Consider the following 16,860-nt stretch of genomic DNA (forward strand, 5'->3'; position numbering starts at 1 on the left):
CTCCAGAGCCCTGCTCTGGATTTGCTCCAGCCCTGTTCTGAACCGAGGGGCTCTGAACTGGACACAACACCCGAGGTGTGGCCTCATCTGTGCCCAGCACTGGGCAGAGTCTGCTGGTAACATCAAAGCCCAGCAGCGTTTTATTTCCTTCAGAACTTGTGGCAGCATGGGAATAAATACAGGAGAAAGGCACTGGGATATTAATATTGTTTCTGACTCAGCTTTCTAAATGCTTCAGGCACGTGTGTTAATGAGTGTAATCACCGTGCCCAGGATGGAACACAAAGCTATAATAAGAGCAGAGAAAACATCTCGGACACCAAAACTGCTCTGGCACCAGCTTGATGGAGACAAAAAAAGAGAAGGATTAAGGAAGACACTGTAAAAGGAAACATGTGTCTCCTGAATGGTTTGGTCTTTCACAGATTCTATACTGAGTAACTTCCAAATTCATTTGCATGCTGCTAAAAGCTAACAGCATATTTGTGTAATGTTTTACACTTATAAATGGGGGGGCTCACTCTCAAAATCTGTCATTTTACCACAGCAAAGCTCCCACAAAAGGTGATTTCATAAGAAGTGATGATGCCAGCAATAATTTTATGAGTCTTTTAAAAGAGTATGGAGCCAAGCAGGACCTCACAGCAACCTTCCAGTGTCAAGGGGGCCTACAAGGAGAGGGATTCTTCATCAGGAACTGTAGTGACAGGACAAGGACTAATGGGTACAAATTGAAAGAGAAGAAATCTGGGTTAGATATTATGAGGAAATTCTTTACTGAGGGTGGTGAGGACAGGTTTGCCCAGGGAGATTCAATCCTGGGAGATGTCCCTGCCCATGGCAGGGGCTTGGGACTAGAAGTGTTTAAGGTCCATTCCGACCCCTCATTGTGTGATGCATTAGTTTCTATGGATATTTGCAGTACCCTGCAGCAACACTACTCTGGCCATGAGATAACATCAGCCAGTTCCTGGTTTCATCCATTTATGTGATTCTCACCACAGAAAACTCAAGCACTTACCAATAGAAAAAGCAGGCATTGCCATCATCTCCATTCCAAGCAGTGTCTCCAGCACCAGCTCCCAGCCAGGTGCCCTTGCCGCTCTCCTCCATGCCCTAGGGTCTGCAGAGGTGCCTTTCCCTCCTGTTAAGTGCTGCTCCATAACTCAGAGGGGCAGAGGGACAGGTGAGTGTGGCTCAGAAATGCCAGAGGGGCCCCTGCAGTGCGGAACACAGGACAGGGCAGGGCCCTGCCACCTGCCCACCCCTCCCGGAGCAGCCAGGCCTTGCAAGGCACCACGTCAAATTTAAAAATGTGTGCCCACATATACACACATGTATGAATTCCACTGTTAACATCTCAGCCACGGTGTAGGAAGCAGAGATCAGCAGTGCTTTGGTACCTCCTGTACCTTACCTGAGCTACACCCAACTGTTTTGCTCGCCTCAATGCGTGGCACAGACCATGCTGCAATGGGATCAATTCTTCCCGCACCAAGATTCTCTCTCAGCAGATGCACAGAAAATTAAATCCCCAAGCTGGCTTCAAAGCACCTTTAAAAGGGGCAGTGCAATTGCTCTGTGCACTTAGAACAGCCACACAAAGTTTGTATGTAAAGCCTCCACCCTTTCAGCATACCTAATACACATTTATTATGCTATTAATAAAAAATTAGCCTGATGAATGGCAGAATTGCTCTAATCAGCTATGCAGTTATGTACACAGCAAGAACTGTGGCTAATACCTGTAATTTCCGTGAAATTCCTTAGCTAAAATGTTAACAGTATACTCACAACTTCACTAAAGAAAAAAATGCATTTTATAATTTGGGACCACATTAACAAACACACAGGTGGCAGGTGTCATCTCAAACTTTTCTTCTCCTAGTCAAATTCTTTAATGCATACATTGTGTCTGCTAAGTTTAGGAAAAGCTTGGGAAAAAAAAAAAAAAAAGGAAGAAAGCAACCAAAGAAAGCTTTGAAGTACTTGAATGTACTAAAACAGAATTGCTAATGTACCAGGCACAGAACATATTGATGAATAATTGAAGTAAATGAACCTTAAAGGCAACAGCACTTAGCTTCAACTTGGAGGACCTGAGTCTTTTACAGACATTTGAAAAATTAGACAAAATATTACTATTTAAAGAGAATAATCCTTGAGGGCAAACTAATTTTTGCAAAGCAAAACCAGACCATGAAGACCCTACGAAGTTCAAGACTAATTTCTGTTAACTGTATAGATCTGCTGCATTTTCAATTTGTTGTATTGACAGTGCCATTATCCTACCAAAATAATCTAGGACACCACTAATGACTCCAGTTTAACACATCCCAGCAACCCATTTGACAAAGCCACGTTCACATCTTGGCTTTACAAAAGGGGAGAAGAAGAGGCAAACAAACTTGATTTTTAAACAGCATGTCAACCCCAAGCCTATAGAATTGTGAGGGGATAACAAAACTGCTGAACATCTATGGAATTTGGCTTTGAGAAATTACTTTATAGCATGGTGCCTTGGTTAACATTTACTGCAGGTAAGCAGCAGGCAAAAAATTGTGATTAGTTGAACTTTGACTTCTATAGCTTCAGCTATAGAAGTCTATATATGTATGTATATGTATGTTCTGTGTATTTAGAGGTGATTCTAGACTTGCATTATTCTACGTGTGCCTCACTGCAGAGAAAATAGACACCAGTTTTACTGAAAATAAAGGAAGTAGCCTTATGTCTTTGTAAGAAGCATCTTTTAAGAGAATATAACTAACACAGTCTTATTTACTATGCAAGATGTGTGAGCAAATCTGCATTTTAGGTTTCCTCAAGTATGGGGAGGTATCAACCTCCCAAAATGTCAACATTTCCAAGAAAAATGTGTCAGCACACAAGACAACAGTGACAGTCCCACTATCTCCTGCACATCTGCAAAGATGTCTCCTTTGCCTTAGTTATGCAAATTTAAGTCTCTGGAGAATCCTGCTCTAATTTGGGGTTTGGTTTGTATGTGCTTCTATCAGGCACCTCATTCTTCCATGTAATTTTCACAACCACACAGTGTTTGCACAGAAGGAAATAAGGAATACACATTCTTTTTTATTTTTTAAAATTTTATTAAATTACGCAGTAAGAACCCATCTCCACACAAGTGTTTCATTTCTGGATGGCAGAGGTATAATACATGAGCCACAGGTGAGTGCATTACCCCCTCCCTTCCCCCCAGCTTCCAAGAAACAAAACAGCAGGTACAACACACTCCTGTCACTACACTTCTCCAACAGATTGTTCATAAGGTTATTTTTAACTGGAGAAAAATGAAAAGGACCAACAGTGTCAAGTGTCTTGTTCTGCACATGAATGTTCTTCACTGCAACGTTCCGACAGCTTTTCCTGCGACGTGCGTGGCAGAGGGTCAGGAAGCAGCGGCAGTGGAATGCGTTTGCAGGGTACTGTTAGATGCAAAGCCTGTGACTTCCCTAGAGGTAATCAGGCAATCAGAGTGCAAGGAAGGCCATGTGACTGTTGAAAACTCTTACACTTCAAAGTGCATGTCCACAAAAAAATTGGCAACAGAGGAGAAAGTGAATTCTAAGACCTACTGCGGAGGCAGAGCAGTCAGCATAGTGCAAATACTGAAAGGAACAGAAGTTTGCCGGTATTATCCAAAAATCACCAGCCAAGCTTCCTGCTCAGATGAATTGCTGCAAACCCTTTCAATTAAATTAATTTTATGCCAGTAGTGGGCTTGGCTCAAATCTTTTAATACTTGAATTCTGATGGAAAAAAATGCTGTATTAAAGTGTGGTTTTACTCTGAAAAGTGACTAAAATGGCATTAAGGATCTTGCAACATTTTTCAGCAAACTGCATAATGAATTCACCAACTTTGCATAAGAAAAACTTCTTATACAGAGCTACAGTGAATTTATCTGGCCTCTGAATGCCAGGGTGCATTTCTGATTTAGCTATCAGCACCTTTACAATTCTGCAGTTGTAGCTGAATTTTGTCTGGTTTGTTTGCTCTAAGAAAAGGAAGTTGCCTTTTCCTAAAGGTGTCCTACTTTAAAAATGAAGCAAGAAGTCTTTTAGACAACCAGCAGACAAGCAGGTCCTTGATCTAAGGAAGATGATGCCATTTTTAGAGAGACTTTTCTGACCATAATCACACTTTGAGAACTGATTAAAAAAACCTTGGTGTAAGATTCCCTATGGATGCATTACTGAACAACCATCTATAGAAGAAATATGGCAAAGGAAAACTACTTTGCAGAAATCTTTACAGATCTAGTTGAACAAAAATTTGAGAGTCCTTCATTTCTTGGATTATATGTATACCCCTGTGAAGTGAAGCACTAGAATTTACAAGTGTGAACTAAAAGGATTAGGAAAATGAAGTAAAAAGCATATCACTCTACCTCCACCAGAACATCACTTTATTGTTTATCTGTCATCAACAATGTAAAACTCTACTAGGTACTCTATCCTGGTTTTTAAAAAGGTAAAGATTACATTGGATTAGCTACGTTGTACGAAAGAAACTACAGCAATCACAGTAGAATGAGATTGGAGGGACAATTTGAATTACAAAAAAGTGTACACTGCAAGCAGAGGGAAGTGCACATTAAATCAAATGCCTGTAGGAATCATTACTTTTAAATGCACAGTGACAATTTTGAGAAACTGTACATAATAGAATCACAAAAATGACTTTAACCAAAATTACATTTTGTGTTTGACCATCCAACTCATAAGTAATCATTGATGTTCTATCTTTTCAGTGCTTTTGGAAGAATTGTTTACCAAACAGAATTTAAGTTGTTAATTTGACTAAACTGTGAAGTAGAAGGATCGAAACGAAAAGTATATTGGAAGTACGCCTAACCTACAAGAATAAGCCAAGAGGGGTGTATGCAAGGAGAGGCTGGGAGGGAGGAGTGAAAGGAAAGAGGAGAGGGAAAAGAGAACAAAGGCTTTTTCTTCTATCTCAGAAGTTCTTCCAATGCAGCGTGTATCTGACGTACAGCTCTTTGCTTTCAGTCCATTTCTGAAGTTTACATTTTGTAGCCTTTTCCCGTACTAACTGGTCAACTCAACCAGCACTGCTGCCACGTAACAAGAGGAACAAGAATCTGAATGCATCAAATCTGCCCTTGCTGTGATTTCTTCATGGCCCCATTTTTCTGTTTTTCTTTGAACAGGGTTCGATGTTTCCTGAATTGTTCACAGGGTCAGGTGGAATTGAGTTCCAAATCACTCTGCGGTTTGTAGCATCCTGATTTCTTTCTGCAGCTGGCCCCCAGACACGTTTGCAGTTCTTCCGTAGCAGAAAGACAAACCGTGTCGCTCAAGCGGTGAGCTTGCACCCTTGACCGCGGGGGTTGCAGACCATTGTGTTTAGCGTATCCCTGAGTGCAGCTATCCTGCAGGATCACTCCCAGTGCACCGAGATTTCCTAGGTTTCCTCAGATTAAGCCCCAGTATGCATCACCACCGGCTGTGGTGCGGCTACGGATGCCTGAGGCCGAGTTGATTCTGGTGGATGTCTGACCTCGCTGAACCAGACCGAGCTGCTGTCTCCCTACTCATACCCAGGCAGTCCAACCTTCATACAGCTGAGCCAAGTTATCTAGATTAGTTGCTTCCTTAATCACAAAGTCAACCTAGTAAAAAGGTCAAACAAGGAATTAAAAATAAGCTGGAATTTTAAAAGTGTTTAAGTGATCTTAGAATTTACTGTCGAATGTCAGCTGCAAATATTTCACTGAAAAAAATCTACAGTAACTGTAGATGTAACTTTGTGCAGACCACATAAGAAACAGGAAGCTGTACTGCAAAAAAAGATCAGATATCATCTCATTCACAGCCCCTATCTTGAAAGTAACCACAGCATTCTCAAATAGATGTGGACAGCTGTGTCCCCTGACTGCGCTGCCCAGAGACAGGAGGGGCTGTGTTATGTCAGTGAACACAGAGGAGTTCTGTCCCTTGGGCAGCTGTACAGATCTCGTGTTCTCCCTGGCTAGCAGCAGCTGTGGAAGAAATGTTAGCTTACTGACACACCAAAGACAGTTTCATCTAATTTATGCTTTTACATAAACCTGCCATATAAAAACTAAAAGCATATGACCAAAAAAAAAAAAAAAAAAAAAAAAAAAAAAAAAAAAAAAAAAAAAAAAAAAAGAATGCAGCAATACAAGGCAGCAGCAACCTTGATTTTCACTGCAATAGCCCCCATCCCCAAAGAAGCCCCATTCACAACAGGGTTTCAGCCCTGAAGGCACACTTCAGCATACACATCTGCTAATTAGCACGTATTTAAAGCAAGGACCAGTACTGGAACTTTACTTTCAACTCACCTGTTCAGCCACAGACATTCTCCTGTTGGGATCCACATCTCGGCCCTCTAACTTGGCTTTGACCCGCTTCCACACGCTAACTGCGTAGGAATTCCTCTCCTGCACAGCTACAGGTACAAAACAAAGTTACTGCAGCTTGACATTCCTGCACACAAACCCACTGAAGTATTTTTTTGTTGCTGTCAGTGGTAGGATCGTTGGTTTTTTTCTAATTGGTTTTCTCAAGGTTTGTATTTACCTTTTCCTGTTTTAGGGTCCCTGGCTGTCTTTTTGGGACTACAAGCAACACTTTTGCCAGTTCCTGGGACTGTGTTTGGAGGAGTATCTGCTGATGTTGCAAGATTTTTCTGAATTAGCTTTCTTGCATTCTGTGACATCACCTCTGGCTGAGTTTTCTGCCCTGTATTGCTCCGTACAGCTGTAGAGAAAGTTTAAAAGTGCTTAAAGTCTTCAAAATAAAAGCATATTATAGAGGCAAGAAAAAGCACCATGGAATGCATATCAATTAGATCTATCAGTTTTTCAGAACAAATGTATTTTAAACTTGCATTAATTTCTGCACCAGTGTTCAATCTTTACATTTTCTAATTTCTCTCACTTCCTAAACAAGAAGTTTTATTCCACTGCTAGGAATTTATTTATATTAAGCAAATTGTCTGCATTTCAAAGTTCAGTAAGAGCCATGAGGCTCTCTCTAATATCAGTTCCTGGTGGTTTCATGTGTGTACTTTTTGAAGTATTACCTGCAGCAAAGGTTGGCTGATATGTAGCAGCTGAAGTTGGGCTGGAGCATTCATTTGCTGTATCCGTGACTAAGGGTGATGCAAACCCCACCAGATTATTGTAGACACTGGGAAATACAATGGAGTTGATAAATACTCATGCAACTACTTGACTTACTGAAAACCCAAGAATTAAATTAACTCAAATTTTACAAGAAGATTTCTGAGTTCTAAGAAAATCATCAGGTATGTGCCCCATGATGTGCTCCTGCTACATGAAAGCAGGAATGCAAAAGGCTTTTCTCACCTGACACAAGGGAACTCTCTTACCTTTGGCTCTGTGTTTTAAGTTCTTTCAAGGTGGGAGTTATTTCCTGCAGCATTTCAACATGTTCCTGACTGCGGACTTGACCCATAACCTGAACTAATGTAAACAGAACTGTCTGAATGTTATCTTGCCACGATTTATATTCACCCAGGAACTGCCTAACACTGTTCTCATAGGGAACATCTTCACCATCTGCCAAAGCCGCCTCTTCATCCTGTAACCAAGATGTGCAAAAAGGTCAGCTGCTGTATTTTGGCTAAGAGAATGAAGTGGAGCATTTCTTAGACCTTTCAGCCCTTCAGTTTGTCATTTGATTATAAATAACTATAATTTTCAGTAGATATGTATGAAAAAATAAATTTTAAAGTTATAAAAGTTTTTACAGATTAAGAACCAAAGTATTTATAAACACAATGTTCCAACTGACAAGAGAGAGAAAAGGTTCAGTTCAACCAAAGCCTGCTAAGGCTAATGCTAGAAAGTTTTATTAATTCTTAAATATGAACTTTATGTCTTGAACTCTATATGCACAAACATCTTACTGTTTCTAGATACTTTACAAAGCAAAAAGATACAACTTATTTTTCTTAAACTGTACTGACATGAGTCTGAGGAATAAATTTAAGGATGTTCCAGGCATACCTTTGCCATAGCTTTCAGTAGATGTTTGACGTCTCCAAGCTGTCTGTTATGACCCGTGAGCACAGTTTTAATACTATCCACCAGATTCTGAATTGTTTCACAAACTGTTTCTATTTGCTGTTCTCTTTCTGTTTGTACTGTTCTCTGTGTAGATATCTCCTGGGTCAACTGCTTGTGAGCTGAGTGAAGCCATTCAGAGCTGCCAATAGGATGTTCTAGACCAGTGCCCTAAAAATAACAGAAACATTTCTTTATCTGTACCCAGAGATAAAATTCACATGCTCTGTAAATGGCACTGCCAAGTGTTTAACCGACAGCATAAACTCTGTAGCCACACTCCATCTGAGGGTATACATAACACCCAGAATGGAAGACAAAACTGAGAACTCCCTCAGAGATTCTGAAAGGTTTCATGTTTTGCCTTGCCCTGTGCTCACCACTCTCTGCAGCAGGCGAAGCTCCAGGTCAGACACTGAGCTGTTGAACTGGGATGCAAAGGAGCACATTTGTTGACAGCGTTTGAGGAGCTCAAACAATGCAGCATCGAGATTCAGGGCTTCCGCTGTTCTCGTACGTAAACTTTCAAAATGAATGATGTTACTGCAAAGGAAAGTGACCTGAAAATCAAAACAAGAGTGAGAAAAGTTATTCCACTTCAACTGCCTATTACACAAACAGTGTTTTTTTCATATGCTTTGAAGTGAGGATTTCAAACACACAAATGCTGCTCTGTTACAGTAACAGTATCATCCCAGGGTCATCCAACCCTGCAGCAATTCTCACAAAGATTATTCCTATTGCTTTCAAGTGGGATTCCCAGAAGTATTTGGGTGTCCAAATTTGCTCTTTAGATGCAGAGCAGAAGAGTATCTTCTACATAAACCCTGAATAGGAAATGAAGAGTGAACACACTCATGGAGTCAAGAGTACTGTGCTCATCTGTACTACCTGACTTGCTCTTTGACTTTCTTTCAGTACAAGGTTTCTTCTTTCAGCAATAGTGGCATCAAAATCTTGCAAGACTGGGGCCAGTGCAGGATTAGCACCTCCTGCCCATTTTAAACGCTGCTCAATGCTTGCTTCAAGTGCTGCTAGCTTCTCCTGCATTGGGGAAGAAAAAAAACATATAAACCATTCTAAGCCTGACTTTAAATAAATTATCCATATAACACACGCAGACACTTATGCCCATATATGTAAAATACCGTGGCATTCATGATTGACAAATGTTAGTTTATGCTGTTTAAAGTTTATTTCCAGTACACATCTCAACTGGATTTGATTGTTATAAAAAGTCCACCTGTCTAGATTTTAACTCACCAAAAAAATGCAAAAGTAATCAGATTTCTAGACTAAGAATTATATATTATTATAAATCATAGGAGTCCCTCCATTATTTTCCAAATAATGCAAGAAATTACTATAAACAGCACCTTCAAACTAAAAAAGGAAATTAAAATTCAGGAAGTTAAGCAGTATTTAAAAACAATTAAACATTCTGTATTACTGGCACTGAAGAAATCTAAAATACTGAGCAAAGCCACAGCACACAAACCTTAACACACCAAAGAATTTAATTTGCCCATTTCTACAACGGGAATTTCTGACATTTAGCTAGCAAAAATGTTAGTAAGGATGAACTAAGGCAGACAAACTTCAAGAAAGGGAGCATTACCAGCCTTCAGAAAGAAAGGTACTTTCACAGATTTGTATCTTTCTTCCAAGAGATTTATTGCTATTCCAAAGAGACTATTTTGGATGAGACAGCAACATCAATGTTAACAGTGCCCATCAGACAGACTGAAAGAGATCAATGACAACACCCCCCCATTTGTGTGAGACACCAAGCCAGATAACCTAACTTGAAGGTGGCAGACAGGTTTTACAGCTTGTGTTAGTCACACTTCCATGTGCTGCTGAACAACCCTCCCCAAAAGTGTCGTACCTGGACCGTTGCAATGGAAGCTTCAATCTGACTGAGTGTGTGAAGTTTCTTTTTCATGCTGGCTAAAATTGCTGAACGAGGTGGAGGAGTGACAGAAATAGCCTGGGGGCGACTGATGAGGAGATCTTCATGTTGCCACTTTAAGAAAGTAACAGCAACACTTATGATTATCAGTATTGCTCAGCACAAAATACTTTGCATCACAAACAGCAATTCCATCCTTTATAAGTAAGGGCACTTAAAAGGGCTGTGTGTCAGACAGCACCAGAACAGCTCAAAGCTCTAAATCATTCAAGAGCATTAAATTATACAAGTAGTTGCAAATTATGTTTTACTGGTTTGGATGTTTATACGATTAATCAGTCCACTAACTTTCTAGAAGAGATTTACACACATTTTTTTGATCTAAAGGAAAAGCCATCAATATTCAGAAACAATTCACTTGTGATACATTAAAACCAAGCCAATTTTGCTTACCAGTCTATGAAATGGTTTATTAACTGATCTGGAGAAAATCTTGTCCCTTCACCTACAAATCACTATAAAATAAAGATCACTGATAGTACAACACAACTGGATACCCATGTAAAGGTACACAATGGCATTTATCTAAAGCTTCAGAAGAGCATTTTTCAGGACTGATACTGCTGCTGTTTGTATTTTTAATGAGCCAAAGAGTGGAGCAAGGAGACAGCCAATGCATTAAAACTCTGAAGCAAAGGTCCAAAATGACATTCAGCAACTCATACCCTCTGTTCTAAGCCATCTCCTCCCTTAAAGTCATAATCTAATTGAGAAAAAGAGTGAGAATGGGACAGCATTGCTGTTAAGAAAGCCAATGAATGACTTTTTTTCTAAAAAACAACTTAATGGCTACTGAAAAAAATTATATGCATTGATTCAAAAAAATTTATAGATTGCAGAATTTGCTTCTTGTAAAGCAGCTAAACTTCAAAAAAAGCTAGCAGTAACACTGTTCCTTATATATTTACAGCATGATTAAAACCAGAAGACCTTATAAAGTCCATTAAAATACCTTAGGACTTATTCAACAGAATATCCCATTTGTTGTGCTCAGACACTGTAACTCAGTCATTTTTCCCAGCCCGGTGTGGAAACCCCCGGGCTGAGCTGGGCTCTCACCTGGAACATGGCAATGTGCAGCTGCACCCTCTGCAGGCTGGTCTTGCAGGAGGAGATGCTGGTTTCCAGCCGCCGCACCAGGTCGTGCTTCTTCCAGGCCGTGTCGTAGGAGCTGGCCAGGACTGTGGCCCTGTTCATCACCAGCTGGGAGAACTTGCCAATCTGGATGTTGTGCTCCACGGCTTTCTTGCACAGGTCATCCACAGAAACTTTACTTTCTGCTCCAAAGTCTTTAGCCTCTACCTGAGCAATGATATCGACACCCAGAGCGCTGATGAAACTGCACAAGGTCAGTCCCAAGGCTTGGTTGGGAAGGCCAATTAAAAGCTGCCTCACAAAGTCTGCTGTAAAAGCCTTAATTGGCTTGGCCATTTGATCTTCACTAAAGCAAGAGTTCCTGTAAAGGGCTTTCACATTGACAATTTGAACAGGTCCATTTACTGCATTCTGGTCTTCAAGTGAACTGATTCCTTTTAAAAGAAATAGTATTTTTGTTACAAACAGAACATTTGATGCATCCAACTTACAAACACAGCAAAAGCACAGGAATTAATTTTTAGTTTTTGCTTCCTTACCACATACCAAGAGTAAGTCACAGCAAAGGGACCATTTACGTTCTTCTGAACAGCATAAGAAGTGGATAAAGGCATACTGAACATTAGATAACATTTATTTACCTGACAGTGTCTTAGAAAAGGTACCACAGAGCCTGAAAAACTCCTTAATTGTTTGCAGTCTCTTCAAAAAGAAAATTTCCTCCAGAACTTGCCGATTATTGTCATCATCAAAGAAGTTAACTTGGGTGCTGCGGGCTTCCCTAATTATGTCAATCTTACGCCAAGCAAGAGGTATCTCCATCTTGTTTAGCTGAGCAATGTAAAGGAAATTAATTAGTTTGGTTTTTTTAGAGGTTTCCTAATTATGACTCAAACAGTACTCCAAAAAGAACAAATCCATACCTTTTCAATCAATAAACCAAATGCAGTTTCCACTTGAGCAAACATTCCATCAAAAGCTACCAAAAGCATCTGACCAGCTGACATTTTGGGAGTTTCATCAACTGAACCATTTCTTGGCTGAATCAGTTCACCATACTGAGCATGAAGTACTCTTAAAAGGGAAAAAAGAAAGAAAATTTACATGGTTTCACTTAGTCCACAAAACCCAGAATTTTCTTAAACTGACTGATTCCACAGATTCACTGTACCACTGATGGAGCCACCACAAACTCAAGGGAAACACCACTTGAAGATTTTAAATTGTTTTGTTGTGTACCAAGCACCATCTCAGGCATGTACTGTCCCACGTTACAAGATCCACAAGTCTTTCTGTTTGCTCAGTGTTTTGTCTCATTTTGCTTTTTAATCAAGTCACTGACTCATTAAGCCAAAGCTGCTCATCAAACCTCCTGATCAAGAGTGCCATGGTTACAAGCTCTCCCTTTCACAGGTTCCTCCCACAAACTAATGAACTAGTTCCTACTTTTAGCATCCTTTAACTTCAAATATAAAACCACAACTATATTATTTTGGAAGAAGTCGACTACCAAAAGTCAGCTTTAAGCAGATGTAAGTGTAAATTACCACAGCTCCATTTTCTGTGTATGCATGTGGGTAAACACACAAACACGCAGAGAGGAAACTTTAGTGCACGCTTTAGACCCTGCACTCTGCTTAAGGTATTCTTGGGCAAGAAAAGCCTGTATAGCAAACAAAAAATAATTTTAGACAAACTAATGTTTTTCAGTCTTCACTCTCTCACACCTCAGCAGAAAAAAGGTGATTTACCTTGCAACATCAATGTAATGAGTGTGTGTCTCCTCCTCTATACCCATAGCAGCATTTCGTAAGTAGGCCTGAAGAGATTCAACCAACGTTTGCAAAGGGACTCCATCAGTTGTTTGCTCTATAAGATTATCCAGTTCATGGAGCATACTTTCTAAAGTATACTCTCCTTTCATTAAACACCTAAGCGCTTCAGGGAAAATGATCTGTCGGAAGTTTGAGTTCAATTCCTGTTGGGAAGCAAGTACGAAAAAGTAAGGAACTTTCCCTGTCAAAAAGTATCACATGCACCATCTTCTGTCATTTTAGTACTACACCACCATACAAAAAATCTCAGCAGCATCATAAACAGATTTTTAGCTCATTATTAAGAAGGACCTCGCCAAAGTCTTGAGGGATGGGGGAAAAGTAACATAAAAGAATCACCTGAAGTGAGATGTATACTCCATTGGCTAAGTGAACAGCTTCTGATGCTTCCATGGGGTTGGGAATATCCAGGTCCTGGGGTACAAGATGACACTGCTTCAGCAGCTGCACCAGGCACGTGACATTGCCACTCATGCTGCAAAGCTCCTCCAGGAACCAGGCTCCATCTCTGGATGTCAAATCCACCAGCTGCTCTCCAGCGCTGGACGCTGCCCCTTCCATCATCAGGTTTCGCCTGGAGGAATTGAGACACTTAGACAACGTACCTGCTGCTGCACTCCTGGCAGAATTACACCCCTGAACACTCCTGTATCCTCCCCAGGACGTTCCCGGGAGGGAGCTCACCTGGTGAGCGTGCACAGGGCGGAGATGATGACGCTGGCCAGGCTGAGCGAGCCCTCCTCGCCGTTCTCGTGCAGGAACACCTTGATGCAGCGCTCGATCTCCTTGAGCTGCTCCTCGCACACGGGCACGGTGACGGCCTCCTGCTTGAGGCGCTCCACCTGCCGGATCAGCCGGCTGTTGATGTCGGCCGCGTAGCGCTGCAGCGTCATCTCCGTGGCCGTGATGAACTGGCACGTGCTGGGAGGGGGCTGGGGGGCGTACTGCATCTCGTACCTGTGAACACAAGGGCACTGAGTCTGCATCTCATACCTGTGAACACAAGGGCACTGACTGAACCTGCATCTCACACCTGTGAACACAAATGCACTGACTGAACCTGCATCTCACACCTGTGAACACAAGGGCACTGAGTCTGCATCTCATACCTGTGAACACAAGTGCACTGAGTCTGCATCTCACACCTGTGAACACAAATGCACTGACTGAACCTGCATCTCATACCTGTGAACACAAGGGCACTGACTGAACCTGCATCTCGTACCTGTGAACACAAGGGCACTGACTGAACCTGCATCTCACACCTGTGAACACAAGGGCACTGACTGAACCTGCATCTCACACCTGTGAACACAAGGGCACTGACTGAACCTGCATCTCGTACCTGTGAACACAAGGGCACTGACTGAACCTGCATCTCATACCTGTGAACACAAGGGCACTGAGTCTGCATCTCGTACCTGTGAACACAAGGGCACTGACTGAACCTGCATCTCACACCTGTGAACACAAGGGCACTGAGTCTGCATCTCACACCTGTGAACACAAGGGCACTGACTGAACCTGCATCTCACACCTGCAAACACAAGTGCACTGACTGAACCTCCCCCTCTTAGGTGGCAAGAAATTGCATTCTGCTCTGCAGGTAGGAAAAACGCTCCATGTTGGAACCATTCCTGTATCACCTACTCCTTCCTAACTCTTAAATATCACAAGAGGTTGATGACTACCCTAGCAATGCTTTTGTAAGGTCCTAAAAATGCACCATATTCCACCTATTTGCAAGGACACAAGACAACTCTGCATGAAGCAAAGAATGAAAAGAGGATAAAAGCAAAGATTTCAGAGGAAATGCTCAAATATAATCTAGATCTTTTAAGCCAAGCCATAATAATGTTGAAACAGCTTGATGTTAGAAGAAAAAAAGAACCAGGAACTGCTTGAAAATCTACTTATTAAAAAAAAAATCTTTCCTTATTGATTTTTAAATACTAGAAGATTCTAAAACCCGAAATATCACTGCTCTGAAGCCACAAAGGTGAATTTGCCATTTGTTCATTACAGGACAATGTTACTTGATTTTCATATTGAAGTACACACATTAAACTCTGGAATGGTATTTTTAAAGCAGTTTTTAATATTTACTCCTAATTTCTAGAATAGCAACTTAATCTTGGTTTGCTTTACAATTAGATAAGTCCGTGCAAAAGTATTTATTTTAATGGTAAAATTAGGGTAGTAGCTTAAAAATGACGTTCTTTGAACAAGTTGTTATTCTGTCAACTTACTTCCTAAAGACATCCTGACAACGCTCTATTGTCATGTTACAAATGAGTTCTTCCATCCAGGTTTTCCACTGCTCTATTCGGTGCTTCTGAAACACAGCTTTGGGATACTGCAGAGCTACTGTTGCATAGTTGTGCAATTGTTCCAGGCAACCTCGTAACACTGATCTTCTCTGCTGCAAAAGGGCACCAACCTCTCCTTCCAGTTGTTCACACTGACTGATCAGATGTGCCTGGCCTGCATTTTGCAGAAATGCTGTTGCTGGGACATAACTTGGAGGACCTTTTAAGAAAGAAGGTTAAAAATAAAGATGTGTCTGAAGACATGTTTTATATCATACAAATACTGAGCATCAGCAACTTTTCAAAATACTGTTTTTTACTTGTGATAAAGGAAGCATATTGATAATTTCAAGCACAAGGTAAGGGAATCTCATGCCCAGGTAGGATAAGACAGACAAGTTCCTTTAGACAGCTTGGCACTAAAACCTTGAAGAGCTCTAAATCACCCTTTGAAGAAGCCCCTTTCCTTTATTACATACAGATCATTGCCTTTAAGTTAGAGGACACTCATAATGCCTCCTGATATTAAACTCAAGTTATTTTCAAACCGTTAAAACCACCCCCAGAAACACTATTTTGTACCTAGGTCCATTTGTGTGCTGATTTCTTGGAGCAGACTTGCAAGTTGCGTTGCCTCTAAATTACTGAAGGCAGTTTGGTAATGGGTTATCCACTGCTCAAACTCATTCAGCTTCACCTGGATGGCTTCCTGGACAGCTCTTTGTTGAGACTGCAACTGTGTGTGCTCAGAATACCTGAATTATTGAAGCCACAGAATCAAGTAAGTACTACAGGAAAGAAAATGCTTAGCACTACAGAATACAGAAGGATATTAAACAATACAACTGTTGACCAGGAAATGAAGATGTTCTCATAAATTACACAAAACTAACAATGTTGCATCATTAATTGTTTTCCTACAAAATAATTAATGCCTGTGCCTATTCATGCAATTCTGAAATACTTGATTATTTCCAAATAACCTTCAAAAATAACTTAAAATAATTAGAAGAAAAGATTTTTGCACTATTTATCAATAGCTCCCTTATGTGGATTATTATGATGGAACACTCATATACAGATTTCTAACATTCAACCCGTTAAGTACATTGCTAAAACACAATCTGTATTGAACTGTGAGACTTCTGACAGAATTCCTGGCTCCTCTGTACCTGTGCTGAAGTGTGTGGGAGGGATGATCCACGCCTTCTGCACCTTCCAGAAATTCTATCTCTTCTAGTAGTTTTCCTTGCAACTTTTCTACGTCTGTTAACTGCTCCTGCAGGTTCAGGTACTCTTCTAAGCTACTGTCCAGTTTTGGCAGCACAGCAAGCATTTCATCCCTGTTCTTGAACCAGTTAACCTGCAATCAAGACACAGATGTTACTGAACTGCACTAGATCAACTGGCAAGAGAAAGTAAGATATGGCAGAACATAACCCTTCAACAATGCCATTCATCCAGCACTGCTTCCAGTGCTACAACTGCCAAATCTTAACAGACAGTCTTTATTTAAACTGCTCTCTAAACCTGTTTTTATTCTTC

At 40.8% G+C, this 16,860-nt stretch overlaps 1 protein-coding gene across 2 annotated transcripts in view; it reads right to left on the reverse strand.

Annotated features, from left to right (window-relative positions):
• Window positions 1-3,101: 3,101 nt before the first annotated feature.
• Window positions 3,102-16,860, reverse strand: part of SMG1 (SMG1 nonsense mediated mRNA decay associated PI3K related kinase) — a 58,972-nt gene continuing 45,213 nt past the window's right edge. For both annotated transcript variants that reach the window (XM_063414057.1, XM_063414058.1), the window contains 18 exons: window positions 16,488-16,678; window positions 15,898-16,070; window positions 15,256-15,535; window positions 13,691-13,963; window positions 13,346-13,580; window positions 12,923-13,149; window positions 12,095-12,245; window positions 11,813-12,002; window positions 11,136-11,605; window positions 9,993-10,130; window positions 8,996-9,148; window positions 8,485-8,664; window positions 8,048-8,275; window positions 7,408-7,619; window positions 7,099-7,205; window positions 6,594-6,773; window positions 6,356-6,462; window positions 3,102-5,659 (listed from right to left, as the gene is read on the reverse strand). In XM_063414057.1, the coding sequence (XP_063270127.1) occupies window positions 5,582-5,659; window positions 6,356-6,462; window positions 6,594-6,773; window positions 7,099-7,205; window positions 7,408-7,619; window positions 8,048-8,275; window positions 8,485-8,664; window positions 8,996-9,148; window positions 9,993-10,130; window positions 11,136-11,605; window positions 11,813-12,002; window positions 12,095-12,245; window positions 12,923-13,149; window positions 13,346-13,580; window positions 13,691-13,963; window positions 15,256-15,535; window positions 15,898-16,070; window positions 16,488-16,678 (3,573 nt within the window). In that variant the 3' untranslated portion in view covers window positions 3,102-5,581. The remainder of the gene's footprint in view (window positions 5,660-6,355; window positions 6,463-6,593; window positions 6,774-7,098; window positions 7,206-7,407; window positions 7,620-8,047; window positions 8,276-8,484; window positions 8,665-8,995; window positions 9,149-9,992; window positions 10,131-11,135; window positions 11,606-11,812; window positions 12,003-12,094; window positions 12,246-12,922; window positions 13,150-13,345; window positions 13,581-13,690; window positions 13,964-15,255; window positions 15,536-15,897; window positions 16,071-16,487; window positions 16,679-16,860) is intronic.

This window comes from Prinia subflava, chromosome 17, assembly GCF_021018805.1.
Source record: "Prinia subflava isolate CZ2003 ecotype Zambia chromosome 17, Cam_Psub_1.2, whole genome shotgun sequence".
NCBI classification, from domain to species: Eukaryota; Metazoa; Chordata; class Aves; order Passeriformes; family Cisticolidae; genus Prinia; species Prinia subflava.